The following is a 22135-nucleotide window of genomic DNA, read 5'->3' on the forward strand; positions in this document are numbered from 1 at the left end:
AAAGGGGGCCGGGCGCGAGCGCGGGGCTCACTCGCCGCCGGCGCTGACGGTGGAGAGACGCACGCGAGCTGCCGCCCCCGCCCGCCGCCCCAACGGCCGCCGCGCCCCCCCCACCCCGCGCCATGAAAACCAAGTTCTGCAACGGCGACGCCGACCCGTCCCCGCTCGGGCTCCTCCTTGGCCGCGGGTCCGCCGCGACCGGTCAGCCGCCCTCACCGCTGGCTCACCCCGATCCCGAGGGGAAAGATCCCACCGTGGCGGGCAGAGGCGGTGGCGTCGCGACCCCGCCCCCGGCGCTGCCTTCTCCGCTCGAGGAGGAGTCGCCGCCGCTCGACCCCCGGACGCGGCGCCGGGCGTATCTGTGGTGTAAGGAGTTCCTGCCGGGGGCCTGGCGGGGGCTGCGGGAAGAGCAGCTGCGCATCAGCCCCATCAGGTCAGCGCGGAGGGGGAGGTGGCCCGTCCTTGGGACGGGGACCGGGATGCGCCGCGGGTCCGAGCCGACACCGGCGGGGGAGGCGAGGGGCTCCGTCTTTAATTTCATTGTATTATTTTAAATCGCTCCCGAATTCGGTTTAGTGGGTAGCGGGAGCGGGCTGGGCGGTGCGGGGGTCCCGGGGGCGGTGCCAGGTGCGCTGCCGCGCCCCCGGCCCCGGAGCGGGTGGTGGTGCGGGGAGGCGGCGGCGGCTGCTGCTGCATCGCGACGGCCCCGTCTCGGCCCTGCGCCGGGGGAGGGGCCCCGAGCCCGGCCGTGAGAGGGATGGAGCCGGCAGAAACCGCTGCACCTCGCCCCGAGCGCCCTGCCGCGGGAAAGGGCCCTGCAGGGCTGGCCCTGGCTGCTCCGCACTGAGAAGACATCAGGTAAACGCGGTGTACCGGCGATGTGAGTCATCTACAGCGCACTGTAACGAGTGCTTGTGACTCAGCACGTTGGCAGCAGAAATATGTAAATTGGGGACGTTCTGGAAGCCATATGATGTAATGTGTTGGAGATCTTTGCCTTCTTTGCAGAATTAAATAGCATCTTTATTTTGCTCTAACTAAACCGATGTTAGTTCAGAGTTTCCCCTTTATGCACTGCTTGTCTCACATCTTCCAGACTGATCTTTCTACCTGATCAAACACAGAGTCGAGGACAGTTTCAAAGGATACTCTTATCAGTTTGCTTTCCCTATGTTTCAACTTTTGCCCTGCACAAACCATGGACACATCTACCCTAGGTACCTAAGGGAGCATACACGGTTGACAAAGCTTTGATGTGTAAAAGTATGGTTAAAACAGATCTTGCTCATTTCTAAATTTATTTTAAAAGCCTTATTGAAAAAATGAACAACTCGCTGAGACCCAGTGAAGGTAGTATTTGTTTTTGTAGATTGTTTCTCCTCACTTGACACGATCATAAGGAGTTAATGAAGGGAGAGAATTTTTACAAAACCAATGCAATTCCTAAACAGTAGACTAGTCTGATATGCCTAGTTTGAGTTGCTTAATTAAATTTTCATCTGTATTAGGGTGTGTTGCTGACTTTGGTTCTTACTTTCTAGAGCCTTACATTTTAGCACAGTTATCTTTGCATTTCTTGGAAACCTCTCATGTGAGACAACACTTCAGAATGGCTTGGTGGTTTCCAAATTTGGCAGACGAGAAGATGAGCTGAAACTTAAGAATGTATAAAGCCATGCTAATTGGTAGTTGGCATTTTTTTGGCAAAAGTCTTCTCACCACTTTCATCTCTGGAAGATGCATCATATTGGTTTGCTGATTCTGGTTTCAGTCAGTGTGCATTCTCCAATGTGTCCATTAATTTTACAAAATTGTGTTCTTGTACAGCTGTCAGTTAAGCAGCTGGTAGCTTTATCTCTGAGTGAGATGTGCCCTTTTGACCTTTAAACAAGCTGTTGAGTCAAGTGACCTTTCAGAAGAACAGTGCATTTTATTATGCTCCTGTATGGATTTCCTGGATAACTTTTCCAGGTAACTTTTGAAGCCTTAAATGCTATAGTGAAGTTAAACTTAAACTATAGTGAACTTAAACACCACAGATGCTAGAGTGAAACTTCTGTTTAATGGAGTTCAGCATCACTAAGACCCTCCACTTTGGCTTGTCTGCTATAAAAAACCAAGAATTTCTGGGCTTTCACACACTGTGCATGCTGAGCATTTGTTGAAGTCATGTAACTATGTATATATTATTGAGCTTTAGTCCAGTATTTCTTGTAAAGTATTTTTCAGTGTGCTTAGTTCTTCTATTTAATTATTGATATTTTCACCAAAAGTTTTGTCAGACCCTTAGGAAAGATGGCAAATGTTTTTTCACAAAAATCTGTCTAGCTCAGTTTAGTTAAAGCCAGAAGTGTAGTTAGTATAACTAACTAATTTTTGAATTGTCTTTGGGTAGATGACTCTGCTCTTCCTTTGAAGAATGGAAAGGATATCTCCTTTCTATCTGTCTCTTGGTTTTTTTTCCAACCTGTTCACCTTCATGGTTCAAAGTTACTTCATATCTTGTCTCTAAACATCCTTTTTTGGGTGCCTGCCAAGCCACCTGGTTCTTTTCTGTCTCCTTTCTTAAGCATATTGTGCAGCTGGTGTTTTACCCCGTTTTCTTGCAATTTCATTTTTTCTTAGTTGTTGACTTTGAATATGTAGGCCAGCCCCTGTCTCCTTCTTAGTAGCCTTTTTTTTTCCAGAAAGTCTTTTCTGCTTCCTCACTGTGTTGAAAGAACCCAGAAGAATATTTGAAAAAGCATTTAAAAGAATGTCAAGTTAGGACTGAGAACTGCATTTTAGCCACTACATTTTGAATCTGCTGTGGATTCTTGTAATCCAAGGTCACTGCAAGGTACTGTGTTATAGGCAAAGTCACTTGCAGAAGGAAAACTTGAAAATTTCATTCATGAACATAATAAAAAGAATGCAGAAAGGCAAAGCAGTAAAGAAAATGTGGGTTGAGTAGATGTGTTTCAAGAGCTACAAGAACATCAAGAAACTTAGAATCTCATCAAGATAGACAGAAACTAGGGAAATCTATGCTTCAGTCATTCAGATGATATACAGACATGCTGGTTTTTTTACAACAGTATTTTTACAGGAAAAAGTCACAGCATTTATTGTTTTCCATAGCTTTATTGATCTAGATAGATACTAGATCGGAGAAACTGACTGCGATTTTAGATTTGACAAATACATGAGCAGCTTATTTCAAATAAAGAACTGCTTTAATTGCAAGATTCAAAATTGAAAATGGGTCCCTAAGAAAGGCAGCAGAAGTAAGACTTCTTTCAGCAATGCTGTAGCACAGTATTCAGGTTAAAACTTTATAGCTGAGTTTTGTAGCTGCCAATCCCAGTGATAGCAGCTCTTAATTCAAATTTGGAGTTTTATATTCGCTGCATGGTTTTAAACCTTTTGTGCCATTGTTTTGCTTGTGCAGCAAAGTATATCTGACAAGACTCCAGCATCACTGAAAATAATTTACTTAGATCTACATAGTTGTTTGTTGCATTTTACATCCATTTGCTAATAGCTTGAGCTGTAATTTGGATCAATAGCTATGGGTGGTGAACTGTACACTAAGAAGCATGAAGCTGCCTTTTGTTTTATCGAAGTCTCATGTGAGTTATTGGTACTGTTGGAAAACTTGCTTGTTAGAGTAAACCAATTAATCCACCAAAAGGATGTTTACTGCACCTCTAATCTGTTGAAAACAAAAGGTGTGCTTTTCCAGGTTAGCTAATCAATGTATTTCTGTGTCTCCAGAGGTGGCCTCAGCAACATGCTGTTTCAGTGCTCGCTACCTGATACCATTGAGACAGTTGCAGATGAGCCACGGAAAGTTCTCCTGCGTTTATACGGTGCAATCCTGCAGATGGTGAGTATATACAGTGCTTTGGGAGTGGGAGGGTTTCTATAGCTTCACTGTAATGTTTGGAGATCTTCATTTGTGGCACTATGCAGCTTTATCCTTTAGGGAATGTTTCTGTCGTGGGGGGTAGATTGCAAGCTGAAAGCAGTTTTCTTTATGGTTTGTTATTGTCTAGAGCTTACACTCCTTTCTACACAGATCCGCCTGGCGTGAATTGGCTGGAGGCTCATTTGCTGTTTCTTTGGGCACTAATGTTTTGTTTATGGTTTTAAGTTTGAACTGTGGTGTTTCAAAAAAATTTGCTTCTGTACAGAATATAGGATTTTGCCATAACTAGCTAGATTGCGAGAGACTAAACTGCTTAATTTTAATCTTGATAGCATTTACGAATCTTGGAGATTAGTTGAAGGTTTTGTCAAGCTTATACACTGCTCAAGCATTTTATTAGATATTATGAGTACTTGTGCTGCTAGAAAATTTGATCTGTAGTTTTAGAATAAGAATGAAGCGTGAACATCAATATTGTACAGTCATCTCATTCCAAAACATGCTTTCCTGAATGTGTGAAATGCCTTATAGCTGGCACAGAAACTTAACCAGATGTTTTGTCAAACTCTTTTAATGTTACTTTTATTTGGTTAGTAAAATGTAAATAGTATTGAAATTTGTCACACCTTAAGTGAAGTGGTTGGCAAATCTGTTTCAAATAGTAACACTTAAAAGCAAGACTATTTTGTAGTCTTCTGAAAGTCTCTTCTAAAGCTGACAGACTGTTACTCTAGCACTGTACAGCAGATCTTCTCTTATCCATCTCTGCTACTTACTTGATTATATTAAAAATAAGCAATCACAATGTAAGTGTTTAACCTTATGAAAAATTGTAGCTTCATAACATTGCATCTGTATGTTGGCAATTGTTTGTTTGACATAGAGGGTCTGGTTTTATTATCCATTAATTTTATATTTTCCAGTACTCAGTCACTTGCTTTGAACACCTGATCCACTATCTGCAAAAGATTTTCTGTTCCTGATATTTCAGCCCATTCTTCCTGCTTCTGCTGTCTTGACCAAACTTACTGTTAAAAGTCTCATTAGATACTGTTGCTTGACTGACTTTGAAGTGCTCCTTTATTATGTTATGTGATTTGTTAACTTTCCCGTGGTAACAAACTTTACCAGAAATATGTAAAATATTCCAGTGGTTTGGAATAGCATGAATTGCTTGGCTACAGCACCATGTGTGTGTTGGGAAAGTTAAACTCTTAAACAAGAAAAGTGTGTAGAAGTTCAGTAATTCAAGCTTAAATAGTCTTTAGTTTCACTCTTACTAAAAGCTGAGTGAAAAAGGGGGGGTGTGAAACTTTGTTTTCCAAATGACTCCTAGGATCGATCTAAGTTTGGGTTATTTTTAAGAATTATTACTGGTTTCCATGTAATGCTGAGTTAATATGTAGAAAGCTTGAGTAGGAACATGGGCTGTAAAACTACTATAGTAGTAGAGCTTCTGTTTCCCAAGAGCTGTAATGAAATATAGCCTTTCCCTTAATTTTCAAAGGAAAAATAAAGTGGACTCTAGAATTTGGCTGCCCTCTTCCCTCAGGGTTTTTTTTGACTTCCCTCTTCTCTGCCCCTATCCATGGAAGAAATCAAAATAAATTTTTGGGCTCTAAAATCAGGACTAATTTGGTTTGAAAATTGAAAGTGTGTTCATAACTTTCTAACCTTTCTGCTCTTGGTGTTGAAGGATCTTTTGAGATGTCTAACTTGCTTTATTTCCATAGTGGCAGTGAAATGACTGCTCTTGTTGGTGCAGTTCACTAATGGTTAAGTAAGCAGAGAAAGTCCCAAGGTAAAACTTTGATTGCATTGAGGTTCACAATTTTTGTCAACAAACATTTGTCTCTTCCAGCCCCTCTTCCTTAAATGCAAGTTAAAATATAAGCAAACTGTTTTATTGGGTATTTTGAAAACCTCACATAGGATTTCTATGAGTTTCTGGGTGGCATAAGCAGAATGTTATGACGAGCCTGTTAAGTGGGAGTAATTTGACATTTTTAGTAAAGTTGCTTAAGTTAAAAACCCTGTAGGAATTAAGGAACACTGCTTAAGTAAGTTGAGTTTTGAGACCTTATGCTAAAATCACAACTTAATTCTCAATGACTTAGTTGTAACTGCCACTGGGTATTAGTAGTTACCACTTGTTTGTTTGAGCCTTTGTAGCATGTTTTAACTCTTGTCCATTTTACCTTCTGTTGAAATTGGAGCACAAACCAGTGATATCAGTTCTTTATCCCTTTACTGTAAATACTGTGTATCTATAGCAACCTGCACCAAATTATTGTACATACAGATGAAAAGTTTAAGGTAAAATTTTGAATACAAGCGGAAAATGGATCCTTCATTACTAACTTAAGAATGAATGATACTGGCACCATAATTCTTTGAGCCACCTTTTAAAGGAACCTTTTTTGCAGTTTGAAAATAGCTCCAGTTTGCTTATTATGACTCTTGGAAGACACAAATGTCAGTACATAAAACTCATCCAATATAAACCATGCCAGCTGGCTAAAGCTGCCACACAGGGAAGGCTTTGTGCCTTCCTCTGTCATAGCTGATATGTTTAAGCCAATTTTTTGTGTGCATGACTGTTTTTGGGGGGAGCTGGGTGGAGATGAACTGTGCTGGCTCGGCCATTATTATGAATGGTCACACTGGCATGGATGTTTATAAATCAAGGACTTCTCTTGAGTATATCCTTGAGCAGAACTTTTTTTTAAGACGAGTATTGTACTTGTGACAGGTTAAAGTACTAACCACATTAAAACTCCAATGTTTGAGGCACAATGCAGATATGTCCTACACTGAAAAAAGGGAAATGTCTTACTCTGCTTCACTTATTCTTGCTCCAGCTTAGTTGCTAAATTTAAAGAGGAGCATTGAAAGTAAAACTTGTGGCAGAATGTCTTTAACTGTTGGTTGTATTAGTGTAAACAACTGAAACAAAAGGTTATCCAACAATATGCCATTTAATGTCCAGACTTTAAAATTGGATTTCATATTCATATCACTGTAGTGTTTCTACTTAAATTCAAAATAGCATCTTGAAAATGCTAATAGGATTTCAACTTCAGGTGGCATCAACAAAAAGCTCAAATTAAGGTGAAATTTAAGTTCACCTATCAGAAGGTAACTCAGGGATTGATTCCCATTCTTTTACATGTGTTAAAACAACCTTGAACTCTGACTTACTGGGACTTTGTTACCTTTACAACAGCCAAAACAAAATCTTGTATACAAATGAGGAAAACCAAACCAGGATACCTAATGTTCCTTTCTGGTCTCTCAATTTCTGTGTGAGCAGATGCAAAATGAGTATAAATGGTTGCCACAGTTCTGTGGTAAATCTTTTTCCATACCTGCCTTGCTGCCTTTTATTTTGTCTAACTAAATAAAATGCAGACTGCTGTGTAACTGTAATTATCAACGTCTTCTGTGGTTGTTGGTGTCCATGTCTGTTTGTAGCATGGAGTAACTACAAATCCCTGGCACTGGCAGACGGCTTGAAAGAAACCAAGCACCTCTTACAGGGATATATTTGTGTTGGGTGGCATTAAGGGTGTTCTGGGGGTAATGTACCACTTTAGTTGTATATGCATGTGTTCTCTGCTGCAGGCTTGCCCATGCGATCGTGCCTAGAGCACTCTGGTTTCCAGGTGACAGACACGATTCACGGTATAGTATGAGATCTCTGAAGTGGAGCATTCTCTACAGCTTTCATTTTCTTTAGTACTGGATTTCATTGTTTAAAAGTAAGCCTTAAGTAGCACCAGCTACTGTCTGTGCATCTGAATGTTTACAGCAATAACAGATTATCAAAAACTGTCCCTTCCTTTTCTCTGCTCCCTCATAACAGAATGGTAACTTGAAATGTAGAGGATTGGAGTTATGGCTTTTGTAGAGCTTGAATTGGGAATTCTTCACATGCTGGATTTTTAGGACTTCAGCAAATTAGTATCGTTTCCTTCAGGTCTGACAGGGATAAGTGTTCAGTGGCAGATCCTTAGAAGGAGAAAGGGTTATTGCGAAATCTAAAGCTGGTTTTGTTCCATACACTGAAGTTCAAATTGACATCTGCTGACAGCTTCTAGAAAAGTTTTCCCCTGCTCACGTCACCTCTAACCTCTGAGGCAATTCATTGTAATGTTGTGATTTAAGATTTGAATTCCTAGGGATTTATCTAATTCAAAGTATTGCAGTATTTTGAAGTATTGAAAACTAAAGCTGAGTAAGCTCAGAAAAATTGAGTTATATTTTATTTAAATTTGTAAGCAGAGCTTAAAGTTATGTATAAAAAAAAGATAAAAGTTCCTTCTCTGTATAGAATTCTCTGGTCAAGCATCATTTGGGTTTTTTTGATAAGAGACTTGATCTTTCAGCTACAGAAGAAATAAATTGGGGGCATTAGGAAGGAAATGCTGAGCTCAGTTTTCTGTATCAAATTGCCAGATGTATAAACACTGTCTGGTCACCTGAGTAAAGATCAATGTGTAGTGTTTCCCATTCAATTTACATGATCACAAATTAGACTCTAAACAACTTCTATTGAATATAGTTGTCCTCCCTTACTAAAACTGTAATGAACTTTCTCAGGGCTTTGAGAATAAATCTTCCCACAATAAAAAAAAGCTCTGAACAAATATTTGAAGAAATCTTGAAGCTGTAGAACATGTGTCTTTTTCTAGTTAGTTTCCATGTAGAGAGAGCAATTTAAAAGCTCTAGCAGTTACACAGTGATTCTCTTTTTCAGGTAATTAAAATCACCTCATTTCTGTTGATGTAAATAGCTCTCAGAATTGGACATTAGTTGGAGTGGGCTATTAAGAGTTATGGAAAAAGTGAAATTGATTGATTTCGCCAAGAACAAGTGAACTAAATTGGTTGATCAAATTATGAGATGCCTTATTTTGAACCACTGTTCTCAGAGGTGAGTGTGGAATCAGGAAATAATCAAATTCTATTACTTTAATGTGTTAAACTCTTAAACTTCTGGAACATAATATTGCATCCTGCTTACTTTGTTCTCCTTGCCCATGTATAGTGAAGAATTTCCTAATTCTAGGCTGAGTACATGGCCGCTTGTGAAGGCCGATCCTCTCCAAGCTCCCATTCATATTTGCAAGTTATTTACATATTTGTATTAATTTTCTTCTGGAAACTAATGCTTCATGCTGAGGGAACAGAAAAGAGGGAAGGGATGTTGCAGAAGTCTCCCCTTGTGATGACTGCAGTAAAGGCCTAACTGTCCCTTTCTAATGGCACAGTAGATGCCATTAGGCTGTCTCCAACACTAATTTGAGGTGAACTTTTGGAACTGGCTCGCTCTTTATACAGTATGACCTCTGGAAAGCAGATGCCAGTTCAGGTTTTAGGGAAAAGTCTAATGTGCTTTACCTTCTGATTGAACTGAACCATTCTGAGGGCGCCATTTATCAGGAAAGACTCCTGAATGGTGAGTAACTTTGACTGTTCAAGAAAAATCTGAGAGCGGTATTGATGTAGACCATGCTTGTTCAGAGAAGCCCTTTGTAAATTATTTTAATGCTATTGAGTAGTTACACGTTTAGCTGTAGTGAATATGTTTGGACTTTATTCATTTCCTTGAAAGTAATATAAAGTAATAGTAGTTTCCATATTGTCTTGTTTTAAACTTACATAGTAGTGTTATGGGAAGTACTTGCTGAAAGACCATCGATTGTTGTTAACTATCCTTCTTCTATAGCTTCTGAAATACTGTAACTGCAGAGCTTGTTGTACTGTACTTAAGGCAGCTGGTGTTGCTTAACTGTATTCCATTAAGTTCATATTTCCACCCTTGTTTTGGACATGTTAGAGCTTTGGAACAGGAAGGTATGCACATGGTTCTGTGAATGCAATGTCTGTGTTCAGAAGGTGGAGATGCAGGCTGCCTTTATGGGCCTCTAAAGCTAGTCTGGTTTAAACAGTCAATGGTGGAATTGCAAGATAAATAGTAGCCACAAACTGTCACTAATTCTAAGCAGATATTTGCTTTCTCTTCTCCTTACCTTCAAACCCTTTAAAGGACAAGATTTTTAATACATCTTGTATTTTTAAATGTGCAGCTCTATTAAAAGCATGTGCCGTTGAGGGTTTAGTTACTGAGGCTATGGTTTAATATTCTGAAACTGCTTTGTAATGTCTCTTAACAACCCTAGCACAATACATTATTCATGGAACTTGTTAAAGTTTTGCTAGTATACTGTGGTCCCTACTGAGACACCTTTAGCTTACATGGGCAATTCATTCTAAGAACAATCTTGGATTTGCACAGCCAGTGGTACACTGGACATACAGCCAAGACAGCACGCTCTAAATAAGAAAATTGTAACCACAAGGCATTTGGAAAATAAGGTAGTAAGCAAAAAAAGTGCTTTGCAACCTTCATAACATGACTCTTCCAATAGTCCTTGTAAGGCTTTTATGTAATTTCTGTAATGCATCTCAAGTGCTTTGGCTGGAAGAATCTCATCCCAGATGTCCTGCAGAGGGGCTTAATTTTCTCTTAATTAAAAACATTCCTCTGAGCTTATGGTGCATTGAAATCTTGTTTTGAAAGACTGGGAAACAATAAAAATAAGTGAAAATCAGGTATTTACATGAATGGCTTGGTCTCAGTGGCACATCCTTTTGAAAGATTTTGGAATTGTTGAAAGTGTGGTGGTCAGAGGTCAGATGGATACTAGTTCTGTAGCTGTCACAGATCTGAGACAGTGTTGAGACTTTTAGTTAACTGTAGCTGGTACTTCTACTCCCTTTGTTCTGGTGGTTGCAGGTTAATAACTTTAAATTTCATCTTCTCATTGTGTTTGCTTTTTCTCATTCATAGAGGTCCTGTAATAAGGGAGAGTCTGTACAGTCTCAGATGGAAAATGACTTACAAGTGAGTAATTAAATTTGCTTATTTCACAGAATTTTGTAGATCATAGGGAAATGTGGTGATCCTGCTTGGTTTAAACCAGTAGTTATTCCACCTGGCCTGTGTCTAGAAAATGTAGAAAGTAATGAAGAAAATAAATTTATTTGCTCACAGAAGCAACGTTATGTGAGTGTCTGGACATAGTTTGAAAAGATTCAAGCATCTCACATTATGAAGAAACAGCCCCCCAATTCTACCCTAAACCTAAATGGTTTCTTACCATTTTGAATATTGGTATCAGCACTGCTATTTCTAGTATTAGACTCTTCTTGAGTAGATGAATGTCAGTTCTCTGCTTTACCTAATCCCTAATTTTGTAATACACTGATAACTCCTCTGAGGAAAGTACATGGAGCTGGAGAGAACTTGCTCTCCTGACTAGCACTGTGCTTGGATCATCTCTGCTCTGCAAACTTTAAATTTCCTGCATTTGGAATAACTTTTTCTCCTGCAGCATATTATTTAGCTGAGTGTATCTTTTCTTAAAGTCATCTGAGCAGGAATTGGTGATTTAGATTTCTACCCTGGCAGTATTTTTTCAGTAAGGGATAACGTTGCAGCATGCTAGCCAGATGCCTTGGTTATGTACTCTGTTTTCAGCTCATAATGATTTTGGCAGTGACTAGGGAAAAGTACATTTTACTCAATTGATAAGAGCTGCTTTTCTCCCCTTGTATTTTTGCCTTCTGGGAATGCCATCTGAAACATTTTCAAGCATTTCTTTGTTTTCTTTTTTCCTAGTGAGTTGAAACTGGTTTTAAATTTTTTGTTGTTGAATGACTGCTTTTGAAGTTTTGTTGAACTTTGTTTAGCTTACTGGAATAGCTTCAATCAGTTGAACCAAGAAACTGAAAAATGTACTGAACTGAACTGAAAAATGTACTGGTTTGATACCCCAGTTTTTTTCAAAGATGAAAAATGGAGATGGCTTGATTTTTCGTCTACCACAATCATGTAAAAAAAAGTTAAAATTATTAAAAAAAAAACCCCAAATGTCCAAACAAGTCCCACCCTGGTGACAGAAGCTCTTAGAAGTTTTGCAGTATAGGAAGCAAGGTTTTGAACTTCAGAACTTCATTTATGGTATTTGTTGCTTGAAAATACTGATTCTCTGCTGATAGGTTTTCTGCTATTAAACTCATAGTGCTGAAATGTCACTGTTGAATCACTGTTCTCAAGAATTACTGTCAGGATGGATTTGTTAATTTTCTTGTGTTTGGTTATGAGAGGAGATTATATTGTTTAGAGGCAATAAAATTCTCTGGGTTCCCTAGCAAAGTTATTTTTAGCTTCTGACCTGCCTGGTGTGTGACAATTGTCTAGACATTGGATAGTCTTCTGTCAGCCCACAAGGCCTTTTAACAGGAATTTAATTGTTTTACTTTGGTTTTGCTATTAGTTGCAGTAATCTTCCTTAAAATACATAAAGTTGTCATATTCTACAGTGAAATTTTTGTCAAGGCAGGAAAAAAGTAGAAGCTTCAGCTCCAACTGAAGTGTATAAAGGCTTTTGATCTCTTCTTGCCTGTATGGGAGCTGCATCCTGGGAAAGTCTTGTAAAAAATGTGTATAATTGCTAGGTTTGAAATAAAACATTGATCTCTAAGTATTCATTTAAAAACATGAGTGGTCCAATCTTCTCCAGAAATCTAAATACAAGTGCTTATGGATGAATCTCTGAAACTGGTCAAAATTGAGAGCTTTAGATCTTAAAATGTTGTCTTGGCAGTGTAAGTATATTGCAAAGTGTTTGAAGGCATTGAGGTACATCATTTCCTTGGTTACAATGCCTGATCCTTTGAAGTCATCAGGTGAACATTAATCTGAAGAGTCAGATACCTAGATTTGTTCAGTGTCCCTATGAAGTATGCTACAGAATTTCTTTAATGTCCTTTAGTAGTTTATTTCCGCACCTATCCTGTGTTTGACAGCAGTGTGTGGAGTGGAAACTTGGTAAAAGCTCCCTTGGGTATTATGAAGGAGAAGCCTTCATGGATGGAACAATACATGGATGGTATTGTTCCAAAACTCTTACTGGACTTGTGCTCAAATAACCATTTGGTTTCAGTACAGGAAAGTTCTTCTAGTGCTTGTCACTTCTGATGCATGAAGACATGTCTTAATGAACAACAGGGATTTTTTGTTCTTTCTGTTATTTAAGAATAGTGAGTTGCTTTTCAGTAAGATATGGAAATAAGGAGTTGATACCTAAATGGGAATAGACTTAAACATGCCTGGTGATGTACCATGTGCTGTCAAAGTCAGTGTTGGTTAATAATAGAGTGGACATTCAGTAGCTTGTAACTAATTTCCTTCTTGGTGCTTGGCATTAGGTTTCAGAACTGAATGGAAGGCGTTCAGACCTGTGATGATGAGAGCATGTGAAATGATTTAAAACATATTCTTGGCATGTTAGTGGATAAAGCATTTGGTGCTTTGAGGAACTGGGATGAAAAAATGGTGGAGAACATAGATGCAATACATTCTTATGCAAACTGCCTTAATGTCTGAAGAACACAGTTACATGAGTCTTTACTACACTTCAATATGAAACTCTAGAATTTATTGAAAATCTCAGAATAATGTGTGGGGCAATAATAAAAATAATTTATCAACATTGCTGCCTGGAGTGTAAGCAAGAGTGGAACTTGTATAGAGTTATATACTGTCTGACACTGTGTTGACTGCAATAATGCAAAAGGATCTGTGGTCAGAAATACCTGAGAGGTTTCTTAATGTTGTACTCGTCATTCTTACACTATTAAGTTTTATGAGTCTGACTTTGAGATGAGCTGCTCAAAAGTAGGCAGAGGCTTGGAAGATCTGTAGGATTTGAGTAGAGCTAGATTCTGGTGAACATAATTGCTAGAAGTAGATATTTATAATACGACCTCTGTGCTTACTTACAGATAATCTTACCCATCCAGAAAGTGATTAACTGTGTTTTTTAGACTAAATATTTCCTATTTCTATTAACTTTTAAATTCATATTAAAAAGTCTGCTTGTCATTGTTATGAAGCAAGCCTATTGATGTATGAAAACCTTAGAGAAAAGTTACTGAAACTTGAGGTATGTTTGGTGGTAGAAAGGGAAGAACATTTATTCACACACACATATTCCTTAACAGGAGCTTCAATGAATTCCTCACTTAAAAAAAAAAAACACCTTTGGAATTCCTTCCATTAAGCACATTCAAAGTCATTCTTCTAAATGAAAAGTTTTGTTCAGTTGTTCACTTCCTTCACTTGTGTAGCTAAAATGTTCTTTTGAGAGGTAGTGTCCTGGAGAGTATCAAAATAGTTGTTATAGGATATAATATTAGTAGTTCCTGTGTTGTTTCAGTGGGATGAGCTCTTCCAGGAAATGAATTTGCAGAGTTCCCACAGGTTAGAGAGGAGAAGGTGTTTTGGTTTTTGCAGTTTTCCTTTGACCTGGCCCACTAGAAGTTAAGTAATAGAGATTTTCTTCCCCAGCTTTAAACTTGAAAGCAAAATACTTGTATTGCTCCCATGCTGACTAAAAGTTATTAGTCAAGAAACTTTGATTAGTAGAATGCTGAGTCTTTTCAAAGCTAGCCCTACAATTTCTCACTTGGAAACAGTTTAGCTGTTGCGCACACCCACGGTAATTTCTGTGCAAGCACCAACTAATGCTTTCATTTTTTTGGTAGGGAGCAGAAGCCATGGTTCTGGAAAGTGTTATGTTTGCCATTCTTGCAGAGAGAGCGCTCGGCCCAAAGCTGTATGGAATCTTCCCACAAGGGCGACTGGAGGAATTCATTCCCGTAAGTCCTGCTCGTAATTAGTTAGTGGGCTGCTGGAAGCTGTTTTAATTAACCATGACAAGAAGGTCTCTGGACTGCCCAGAAAAGCAGGGATGTGGGAATGGAATACTTGGCTGCCTGTAGTAATTGCTGTCTGTAATTTGATACAGTTGGAGTGGGTGTTGGAGAGCCACATTGTAGCTCTTGCCAGGGGGAGATATGTAAAAACTCTTCAACTTTAGCAGAGGCTAATAAATGAAGATAAAAAGCCTATTAGATACCAAACATAGCATGGGGAAGCTGTGGAGTAACACTTCCCTTTAACAGCAACAAGAGCAGACATTTTTGATGTTCTTAAATATTTATACTTGATCTGCTTTGAAGATATTCTTAGTGTGAGATGTGATACTCCCCAGTTCTTGCATCTAGAAGTGAATTGATTAAGTTGTTAGTAGGGCTGGCTAACAGCTTTTCCAAAGGCAGCAACTTTGTAAGTTCTCCTGTGAGCAAAAAAGAGTATTGCTTGAGTACTATGCTAGTATTTCACACTATACTGCATGGAGCCTAATGCTAGTGTCTATAACTAATCACAATTCTGTAACTCATCAATTAACTGTATTGTAAGAATACTGTATTTTATTACAGAGTAGGAAACTGAGCACTGAAGAACTAAGCTTACCTGACATATCTGCTGAAATAGCTGAGAAGATGGCCAGATTTCATGGCATGAAAATGCCATTTAATAAGGAACCTAAGTGGCTTTTTGGAACAATGGAAAAGTAAGTTATGCAATACTTTATGGGGGAAAAAAGGTGACCTATTGTAATTTTGATAAGCAGATCATTCTTCCTGAATGCCTGAGAACACAAGCTTTCACTGTACCCAGAAACTATCACATGAAGGACTTCAGTTACCTTGAAGAACAGTAATGTTTTCTTCAGTAACTCCTTCAAACTTCCTTGATTTTAGTTTAAATGGTATCATAGTATGGGAAGAATAATATACTTGTTGTTACAAATCCTTCATTATTGTCTCTTCTTTTTTTACCAGGTATCTAAATCAAGTGCTGAGAATTAAATTTACCAGAGAATGCCAAACCAGAAAACTGAACAAACTTCTCAGTTACAATCTCCCCCAGGAAATGAAAAATCTAAGGTAGGCTTATTTTGTCTACCACTCTCTTCTAATCTCCACAGTTTCTGGATGGATTTTTGTATACTTGTTCAGACATGTTATACAGTATAACACTTTATATTAATTTTACTTTGCAAGCTGCGGACTTTTTTTGTTTTCTGTGACCAACCTGAGTCTCATACAAAATTCTCTGATGAAATTGCTAATCTGACTTGCTGATCATGAAGTCAAACTTTATTGTGCTGATGTTTTGTTCCTAATTAGGAAAATAGGCTGTTGCTGGGAGGGAATAGTGTTTCAAATTCTTACAACAAAATTACCTGGAAGAGGAACTGAACTTATTGATTTGTTACTTAATAGATGCTATGTTGGTTTTTTCTAGAGCTATGCTTGAAGCTACTTCTTCACCAGTTGTATTTTGCCACAATGACTGTCAAGAGGGTAAGCTCCTATTATTTCAATATTGCTCAGTGATGTACTGTTGAGCCTTTTTCTGGTTACTTGTTTGCTCTCTGAGAGGTAGCCACGTTGTGGAGATACTGCCCTGACTGGTGTGCTACAGTACCAAAGCAAAGTATGGGCTTCTGCAACTCTTCAGGCTTTTTCAGAGAACTCTGGTGTCATGACTGGGTTAAGCCAAGAATGTACTCCTGCTCTGTTAGTACAGGTCAGTTGATGATGGGAGCCTTATGTGTTTTCTGTTTAGACCATACCTTGCTTTGCTGCAATATACGTGGTCAGAGTAGGTTATACTGGAGTTCTTTTAAAAGAAAGATGCCGAAGTGCAGTGAGTGGTGAACATGGAGAGTAGGACAGTTTGACGCTGCAGTTTTTAATTTGTACTGGTAAGAAACATTAGGGAAACCTTATCCACCTTTTTATAGTGTTGTCTGGGAGTCATGGAAGGAATAACAATTTTCCTGAGCCAGTTACTGTAAAAGATGAGGAAGGAAGCAAGGCTGAAGGTGTGTTGGGTGTGCTGTGTCACCCGAACAGTGGGTAAGCTGGGCTGAGCTGGAAGGATGCTCTAGTGGGACTGTGTATAGGGCTGTTTTGTTGTCACTGGTCCCAGCTTTGTCAGCTACAGCAGAGGAACTGCCCTGGAGGGCAGACACATAAGGAGAGACAGCATAAGGGGAAAAGGCCACTAACCTGAGATGTCAGTGGTGGTGGAGTTTGAGGTCTCCTTCCTGATGTGGCAAGGTGCACTACTGGAGGAGTCAGAGCATAATAGGGCTGAGGCAAGCTGGGGAGCCTAAAGCTCCAAGGGGTTTGGGGGATGTGTGTGAAGTACTGTGCTGCTTTTTCTGTTGGTGCATGGAGAACAGATGTACCTGCAGAGTCACACTACTGCAGAACTTGACATTGCTCTACGTTTATTTGCTAACTGGTACTTGACATAGACAGACTTGATGTCTTTTAAATGAATTATAGTGACTGTGTGAATTGAAAGACACAGAAGCAATTGCCTAAACTTTCTGTATACGTACTGGTTGTGCCACATATTAGAACAGCAGAGTGATCAGACTGACTTTCAAGCTGCTGAAAAGCAATTTCTGTCCCAAGTGTTGTATGATCAGTGATAGTGCTATGCTGATATGAGAAATGCTGTGAAATTTATAGATCTCAAACTGTGCAAAGAAATAATGCAGCAAGGACTGCTGAGGCTGACAGGCCCACCTGAGCCAACTGCAAGCTAAACTGGGGAAAGAGAATCCTTGGGAGAACAAATTTGCCTCTCCCTGTACAGAAAAAAACTTTCTTGCTTTCATCTTTACAAGGTAAAGCTGTATATTTCAACTCCCAGAGAGCTGGTGAACAGCCAGTGCAACTTGGCTTTAACTAAACCCAGCTGGCAACTCAGCCCCACAGAACCACTCAGTCTTCCCAGTGAGATTGGGAAGAGAATTGGATGGGTAAAAGTGAGAACTCACAGGCTGAGATAAAGGCAGTTAATTAGGGAAAGCAAAAGCTGCTCACCTAAGCAAAGCAAACAAAAAATTAATTCACTGCTACCCACAGGCAGGCAGGTGTTCAGCCATCCCCAGGAGAGCAGGGCCCCATCACACAGAACAGTGACTTGGGAAAACAAACACCATCACTCCAAACATCCCCTCTTCCTCCTTCTTCCCACTCTATATAGTGAGCATATTCTATGGAATATTCCTTTGGTCAGCTGTATCTCCTCACAACTCTGCCTGCACCCTGGTCCCTTTTTGGGCTGGGCTGTGAAGTAGAAAAGTCCTTGACTCTACAGAAGCACTTGCTCAGCAATAACAAAAACATCCCTGTTATCAACACCACAAATCCAAACATAGCCCTGTGCCAGCTACTATGAAGAAAGTTAACTGCCCCTGCCAAAACCAGCACACCTATAATTCTTCCGTGCCGATATAAGGGATAACTGAGATTAGCTGAACAATGTTGCTTGAGATATACAGTATTGCTTTTCTCTGATTTTCTGCATTATTAAATATGCAGTGTTATTTTAATTTTCAGGTAATATCTTGCTTCTGGAAGGCAGAGAGAGTTCAGAAAACCAAAAGCTGATGCTCATTGACTTTGAATACAGCAGCTATAATTACCGGTAAACACTTTATTTTCTCTTCAGCATGAGAGTATGTTCCTTTTTGCATGCTGCAGGGAGGCCAAGTGCTGCATTACTGCTTGTTAGTCTATTTTAGTGAATTGTGTTCTGCTTTGATAGTGGTGGTTAGCAAATATAATTAATCAAAACAGTTCTGATGCTGTTGAGTTTAGGCACACAGCACAGGCGAAGTTGTTGTGGCTTCTTGATTGTTCAGACTAGAGGGTTTGTTATGCACAAATGGCTGCTTGCTTGCATGTCAAAATTTCTTTCTGGTGGGAAGCTGAGGAAAAGGGTAGATTTTATGTGCGTATGTATGTAGAGCAGCTTTGCTTTGGTAAGTCTACTACTTCCATGTAGCTGGTAGCTTTCATTCTTAACTGCCACTCTTTACTGTTATTATAATAACTTGCAAAAACTTGTTTTTTGGTTATCAATTCTTGACCTCCAGCAAAAGTGCAGTAAATTCTGAGTAGCCCAGTTTGCTTAAAAAAACTCCAGATTGCTAGTTTGCAAATATTGAGGTACTTTGTCTTTATTTCTTTTTCAGAGGATTTGACATTGGAAATCACTTCTGTGAATGGATGTATGATTACTCATATGAGAAGTATCCATTCTTCAAAGCCAGTGTTCTTAAATATCCTTCAAAGAAACAGCAGGTAGACATGAAAGACATAGTTAAATGCCAGTGTCCAGTCTTCACATCTTAATTCTTTTTCAATTCTCTATTGGACTTATTGTGTCCCAAGATATTTCCTCCACAATTTCCTCAAGTGTAATACTTTGTCTAATCCTGACTACCTTTGCTTTAAAAATCATAGTAACTTAATAGCTATTCAGGATAGAATATTTACTGTGTGGTGTAGCCATCCACCACAAAAAGTCTAGTAGTTGTAGACTGCAACTATGAAATTAGTTAGCAGTAGCAATATGCTGCCTGTCTTAATGCTATAACTTTTCTTAAACCAGACTTTCAAGCAATTGTTAGAAGCACCATTAATCTTAAAGCTAACTCCAACACTGTTGATTATTGGAAAAAAATAAATGCCAACTCATTAGAAGTTCTGCCTAGGCCTGAAAGAAACAAATATATCTTGAGATGAAAAGTTATAACTTAGTTGTTTACTTGCCTTCCAGCTTCATTTCCTCTCCAGTTACCTGTCTGCATTCCATGATGGCTTTGAAAATCTGAGCAATGAAGAGAAGTCTGAACTAGAAGAAGAAGTGTTGGTAGAAGTTAACAGGTAACTTGCCTTGTACAACTGTATCTTCAGAATTCTACTGTGGTACCTATACTTGCATATATCTCACTGGGTGGAGGAGCCATGAGAGATTGAAAGCTATTTATATGTGGTAAAGAACAATCTGTAGCATTAGATATGTGATATACACTATTAGTGAAGTAAACAGAATACTACTCAATGGGGCATTATTTTTGTAGTATCATAGTTGAAGAAAAGATGTGGACATCCCCAAACTAGGGAATACTGTTCTAAGAGGACATGGAAATAAGGTGTTGTGACTTAGCTGGGTATTTATTTCAATAACATAGCCTTGTAATTTCAGGTTTGCCCTTGCATCACACTTCTTCTGGGGTCTGTGGTCTATTATACAAGCAAAGATCTCATCCATTGAGTTTGGGTACCTGGTGAGTTTTATAATTGTAGTTTTACACAACTGAAAATTAATAATCTAAATAACCTGTGGTACATTATTGAAAATGCAATGGAATGGCCTCTCACAGAAACTAGTATCTTCTAAGTGGTGTAAAGCTTTTAAAAATCCATTTGTTACTAGTTTGTGCTCCTTCCTTAAGAATGTAAACAACATCTAAGATCATAAAAACTTCAGAAATTGTTTCCATGGTTATGCAGAGAGTGTATAGCCTTGTGTCTAGCTATATTGCAGCATTATTCTGCATCCCAGGCAAGAGAGAGGCCAACATGCAGTGAGGATTTCAAACTGAGTGCAAACTCAAAGTGCACATGTTGTCCCATGGTGATGTTCAGTGTGCAGCAATATCTGTGCCAGGTAGCAGTTTGTACTTGAGAAACTGATCAGGGCAGCCTGTGGTCTGTGCTCAGTGTACTGTAAAGTGATAGGACTGGTAGGTACATGGAATATCTTACTGGAAGTGTTGCAGGAGCCAGCCTTTTCAGTGAAGTCCTGGCCTCCTTAGTACCTGTTTTTGACACTTTGGCAGCAGCTAATTGTGTTAGAGTTGAAACAAAACCGGAGGAAATCTTAAGAAGCCAGAACACCTCTGGAGAGATTATCCTTCTGAATAGAGCTAATTAGTGCATTGAGATGATGGATTAGGAAAGTAACACAGTTAATACCTCATTATGTTTACTGAATACTGAATGTCCCTTATGTCTCCAGGAATATGCGTTATCCAGATTTGATGCCTACTTTGATCAGAAGAGGAAGCTGAAGGTGTGAATGTGGGAGGAGTAGCCTGTTGGTTACTGTATGAAGAGGGCAGCTGAACAGAACTTCCACTGTGCTTAGGCTACTGTATCTCTAATGAAGGTGTCACTGAATTCCAGTTCCTGGGAATGCAGGTGTACAGTACTGAGGACTCTAAAAATTACTTGTTTACAGTTCCGTAAATAGTTGGAATGAGATTGGGAGGCAAAAGTAAAATACAACCATGCAATATCTTTAAATCTTTTCAATCTAGGAGCTATTTTCTAATAAGGGAGAAGCTTAAAATTAGGTGTCAATACCACATGCATCAGAGCAAACTTGCTGTGGGTACATTTTTGGGGGATGTTGGCATTCTGGTTTGTGTTGTAAGTGGAACAGCTGTAAAAGCTGATTTGTTATAGACACTGCCTCTTAAGGAGAAGGAAAAGCGAAGGAGCCAACTGCTAAACTGTGAAGTAGGCTTAAAAACTTACTGTGAGTTTAGGTTCACCATGCCCCAAGAACACTATCTTCAAAGCTGCTGATACCTTACACCACTTTAACCAGAAGCAAATAAACACATTGAAGCAGCGTGCTTTAAAGTGTTAGTGACACACACATGAATGTTTCTATTAGGCTGGTGTGCCTGGGAAGTGAAGTACAAATGAGCTTTGAACTGGACATTCTGAAGGAGTTTGTTTTGAACTGTTTGTTCCATGTCATTCAAGAATATGCTTTAGCCCAGCCTGGTTCTCTTAAAATGCTGTGTCCTGCACAGGGGGTTCTGTGGGCTGGCAGCACTGGGAAGAGTGCCTTGAATTGCTCTAGCAGCTCCCAAGATAACTGGATTGGCATTGACAGTACTGGTAACTGAGGCCCATCTCTCTTCTTGTGCTGCCACAGTACATGGCTGTAATAAATAGTAGAGCCAAAGACTGTGGAGAGCACTTCAGGCAATTGCTGTTCTGCTCATCCAGTTCTTATGTGGTTTGAGAGGTGCTTTTCTTAAGCCTTCAATTCTCATCATATTCCAGGAATCCAGTAAAGTGGAGCATCTTGTGGGGAACAATAACATGTATATTGAAACTTGAGTATAATCTGTGTACATGCCATCTAAAGATTTCTTTTGATTTTTGGGAGCTTGTTTATTTTGAATGTTATTTGTTTGTGCTTTCTAACACACTGTATTATAAACAAACTTCTAAGTTTACCCTTTTTGACTTGTATAGCAAATACTGTTTGAAGCGGCTGAAAAAATGTGCAGCATTTGATGTACTGTATAGCAGAACTTGTAAAAGCTGTCACGTTACTCTCTTGTACAGAGAATCATTTTCCATACATTCAGTTATTAATACTTTATAATAAAGATAAAGCACTTAAAAACA

General features: G+C 39.2%; 1 protein-coding gene across 2 annotated transcripts; it reads left to right on the forward strand.

Moving 5' to 3' along the window:
• Positions 1–36: 36 nt before the first annotated feature.
• On the forward strand, positions 37–22135 carry CHKA (choline kinase alpha). 2 transcript variants are annotated; one of them, XM_068193827.1, is made up of 12 exons: positions 58–433; positions 3757–3868; positions 10767–10820; positions 14528–14641; positions 15266–15399; positions 15671–15775; positions 16137–16195; positions 18254–18341; positions 18892–19000; positions 19479–19585; positions 19908–19989; positions 20724–22135. In XM_068193827.1, exons 1-12 carry the CDS (start codon positions 123–125, stop codon positions 20781–20783), a joined length of 1335 nt encoding a protein of 444 aa, XP_068049928.1. In that variant the 5' UTR covers positions 58–122; the 3' UTR covers positions 20784–22135. The 2 variants fall into 2 exon arrangements, with proteins under 2 accessions (XP_068049929.1, XP_068049928.1); XM_068193828.1 differs by lacking the exon at positions 10767–10820 and having other exon boundaries at positions 37–433.

The sequence above is a fragment of the Anomalospiza imberbis genome, chromosome 6 (genome assembly GCF_031753505.1).
Source record: "Anomalospiza imberbis isolate Cuckoo-Finch-1a 21T00152 chromosome 6, ASM3175350v1, whole genome shotgun sequence".
Classification (NCBI taxonomy): Eukaryota; Metazoa; Chordata; class Aves; order Passeriformes; family Viduidae; genus Anomalospiza; species Anomalospiza imberbis.

Excerpts from the sequence above, each read along its gene's own strand:
- CHKA (XM_068193827.1), top strand. The coding sequence starts at position 123 with ATGAAAACCAAGTTCTGCAACGGCGACGCCGACCCGTCCCCGCTCGGG. Across the intron at positions 434-3,756 it reads CTGCGCATCAGCCCCATCAG|AGGTGGCCTCAGCAACATGC; the intron begins GTCAGCGCGGAG and ends CTGTGTCTCCAG. Across the intron at positions 18,342-18,891 it reads TACAGCAGCTATAATTACCG|AGGATTTGACATTGGAAATC; the intron begins GTAAACACTTTA and ends TTTCTTTTTCAG.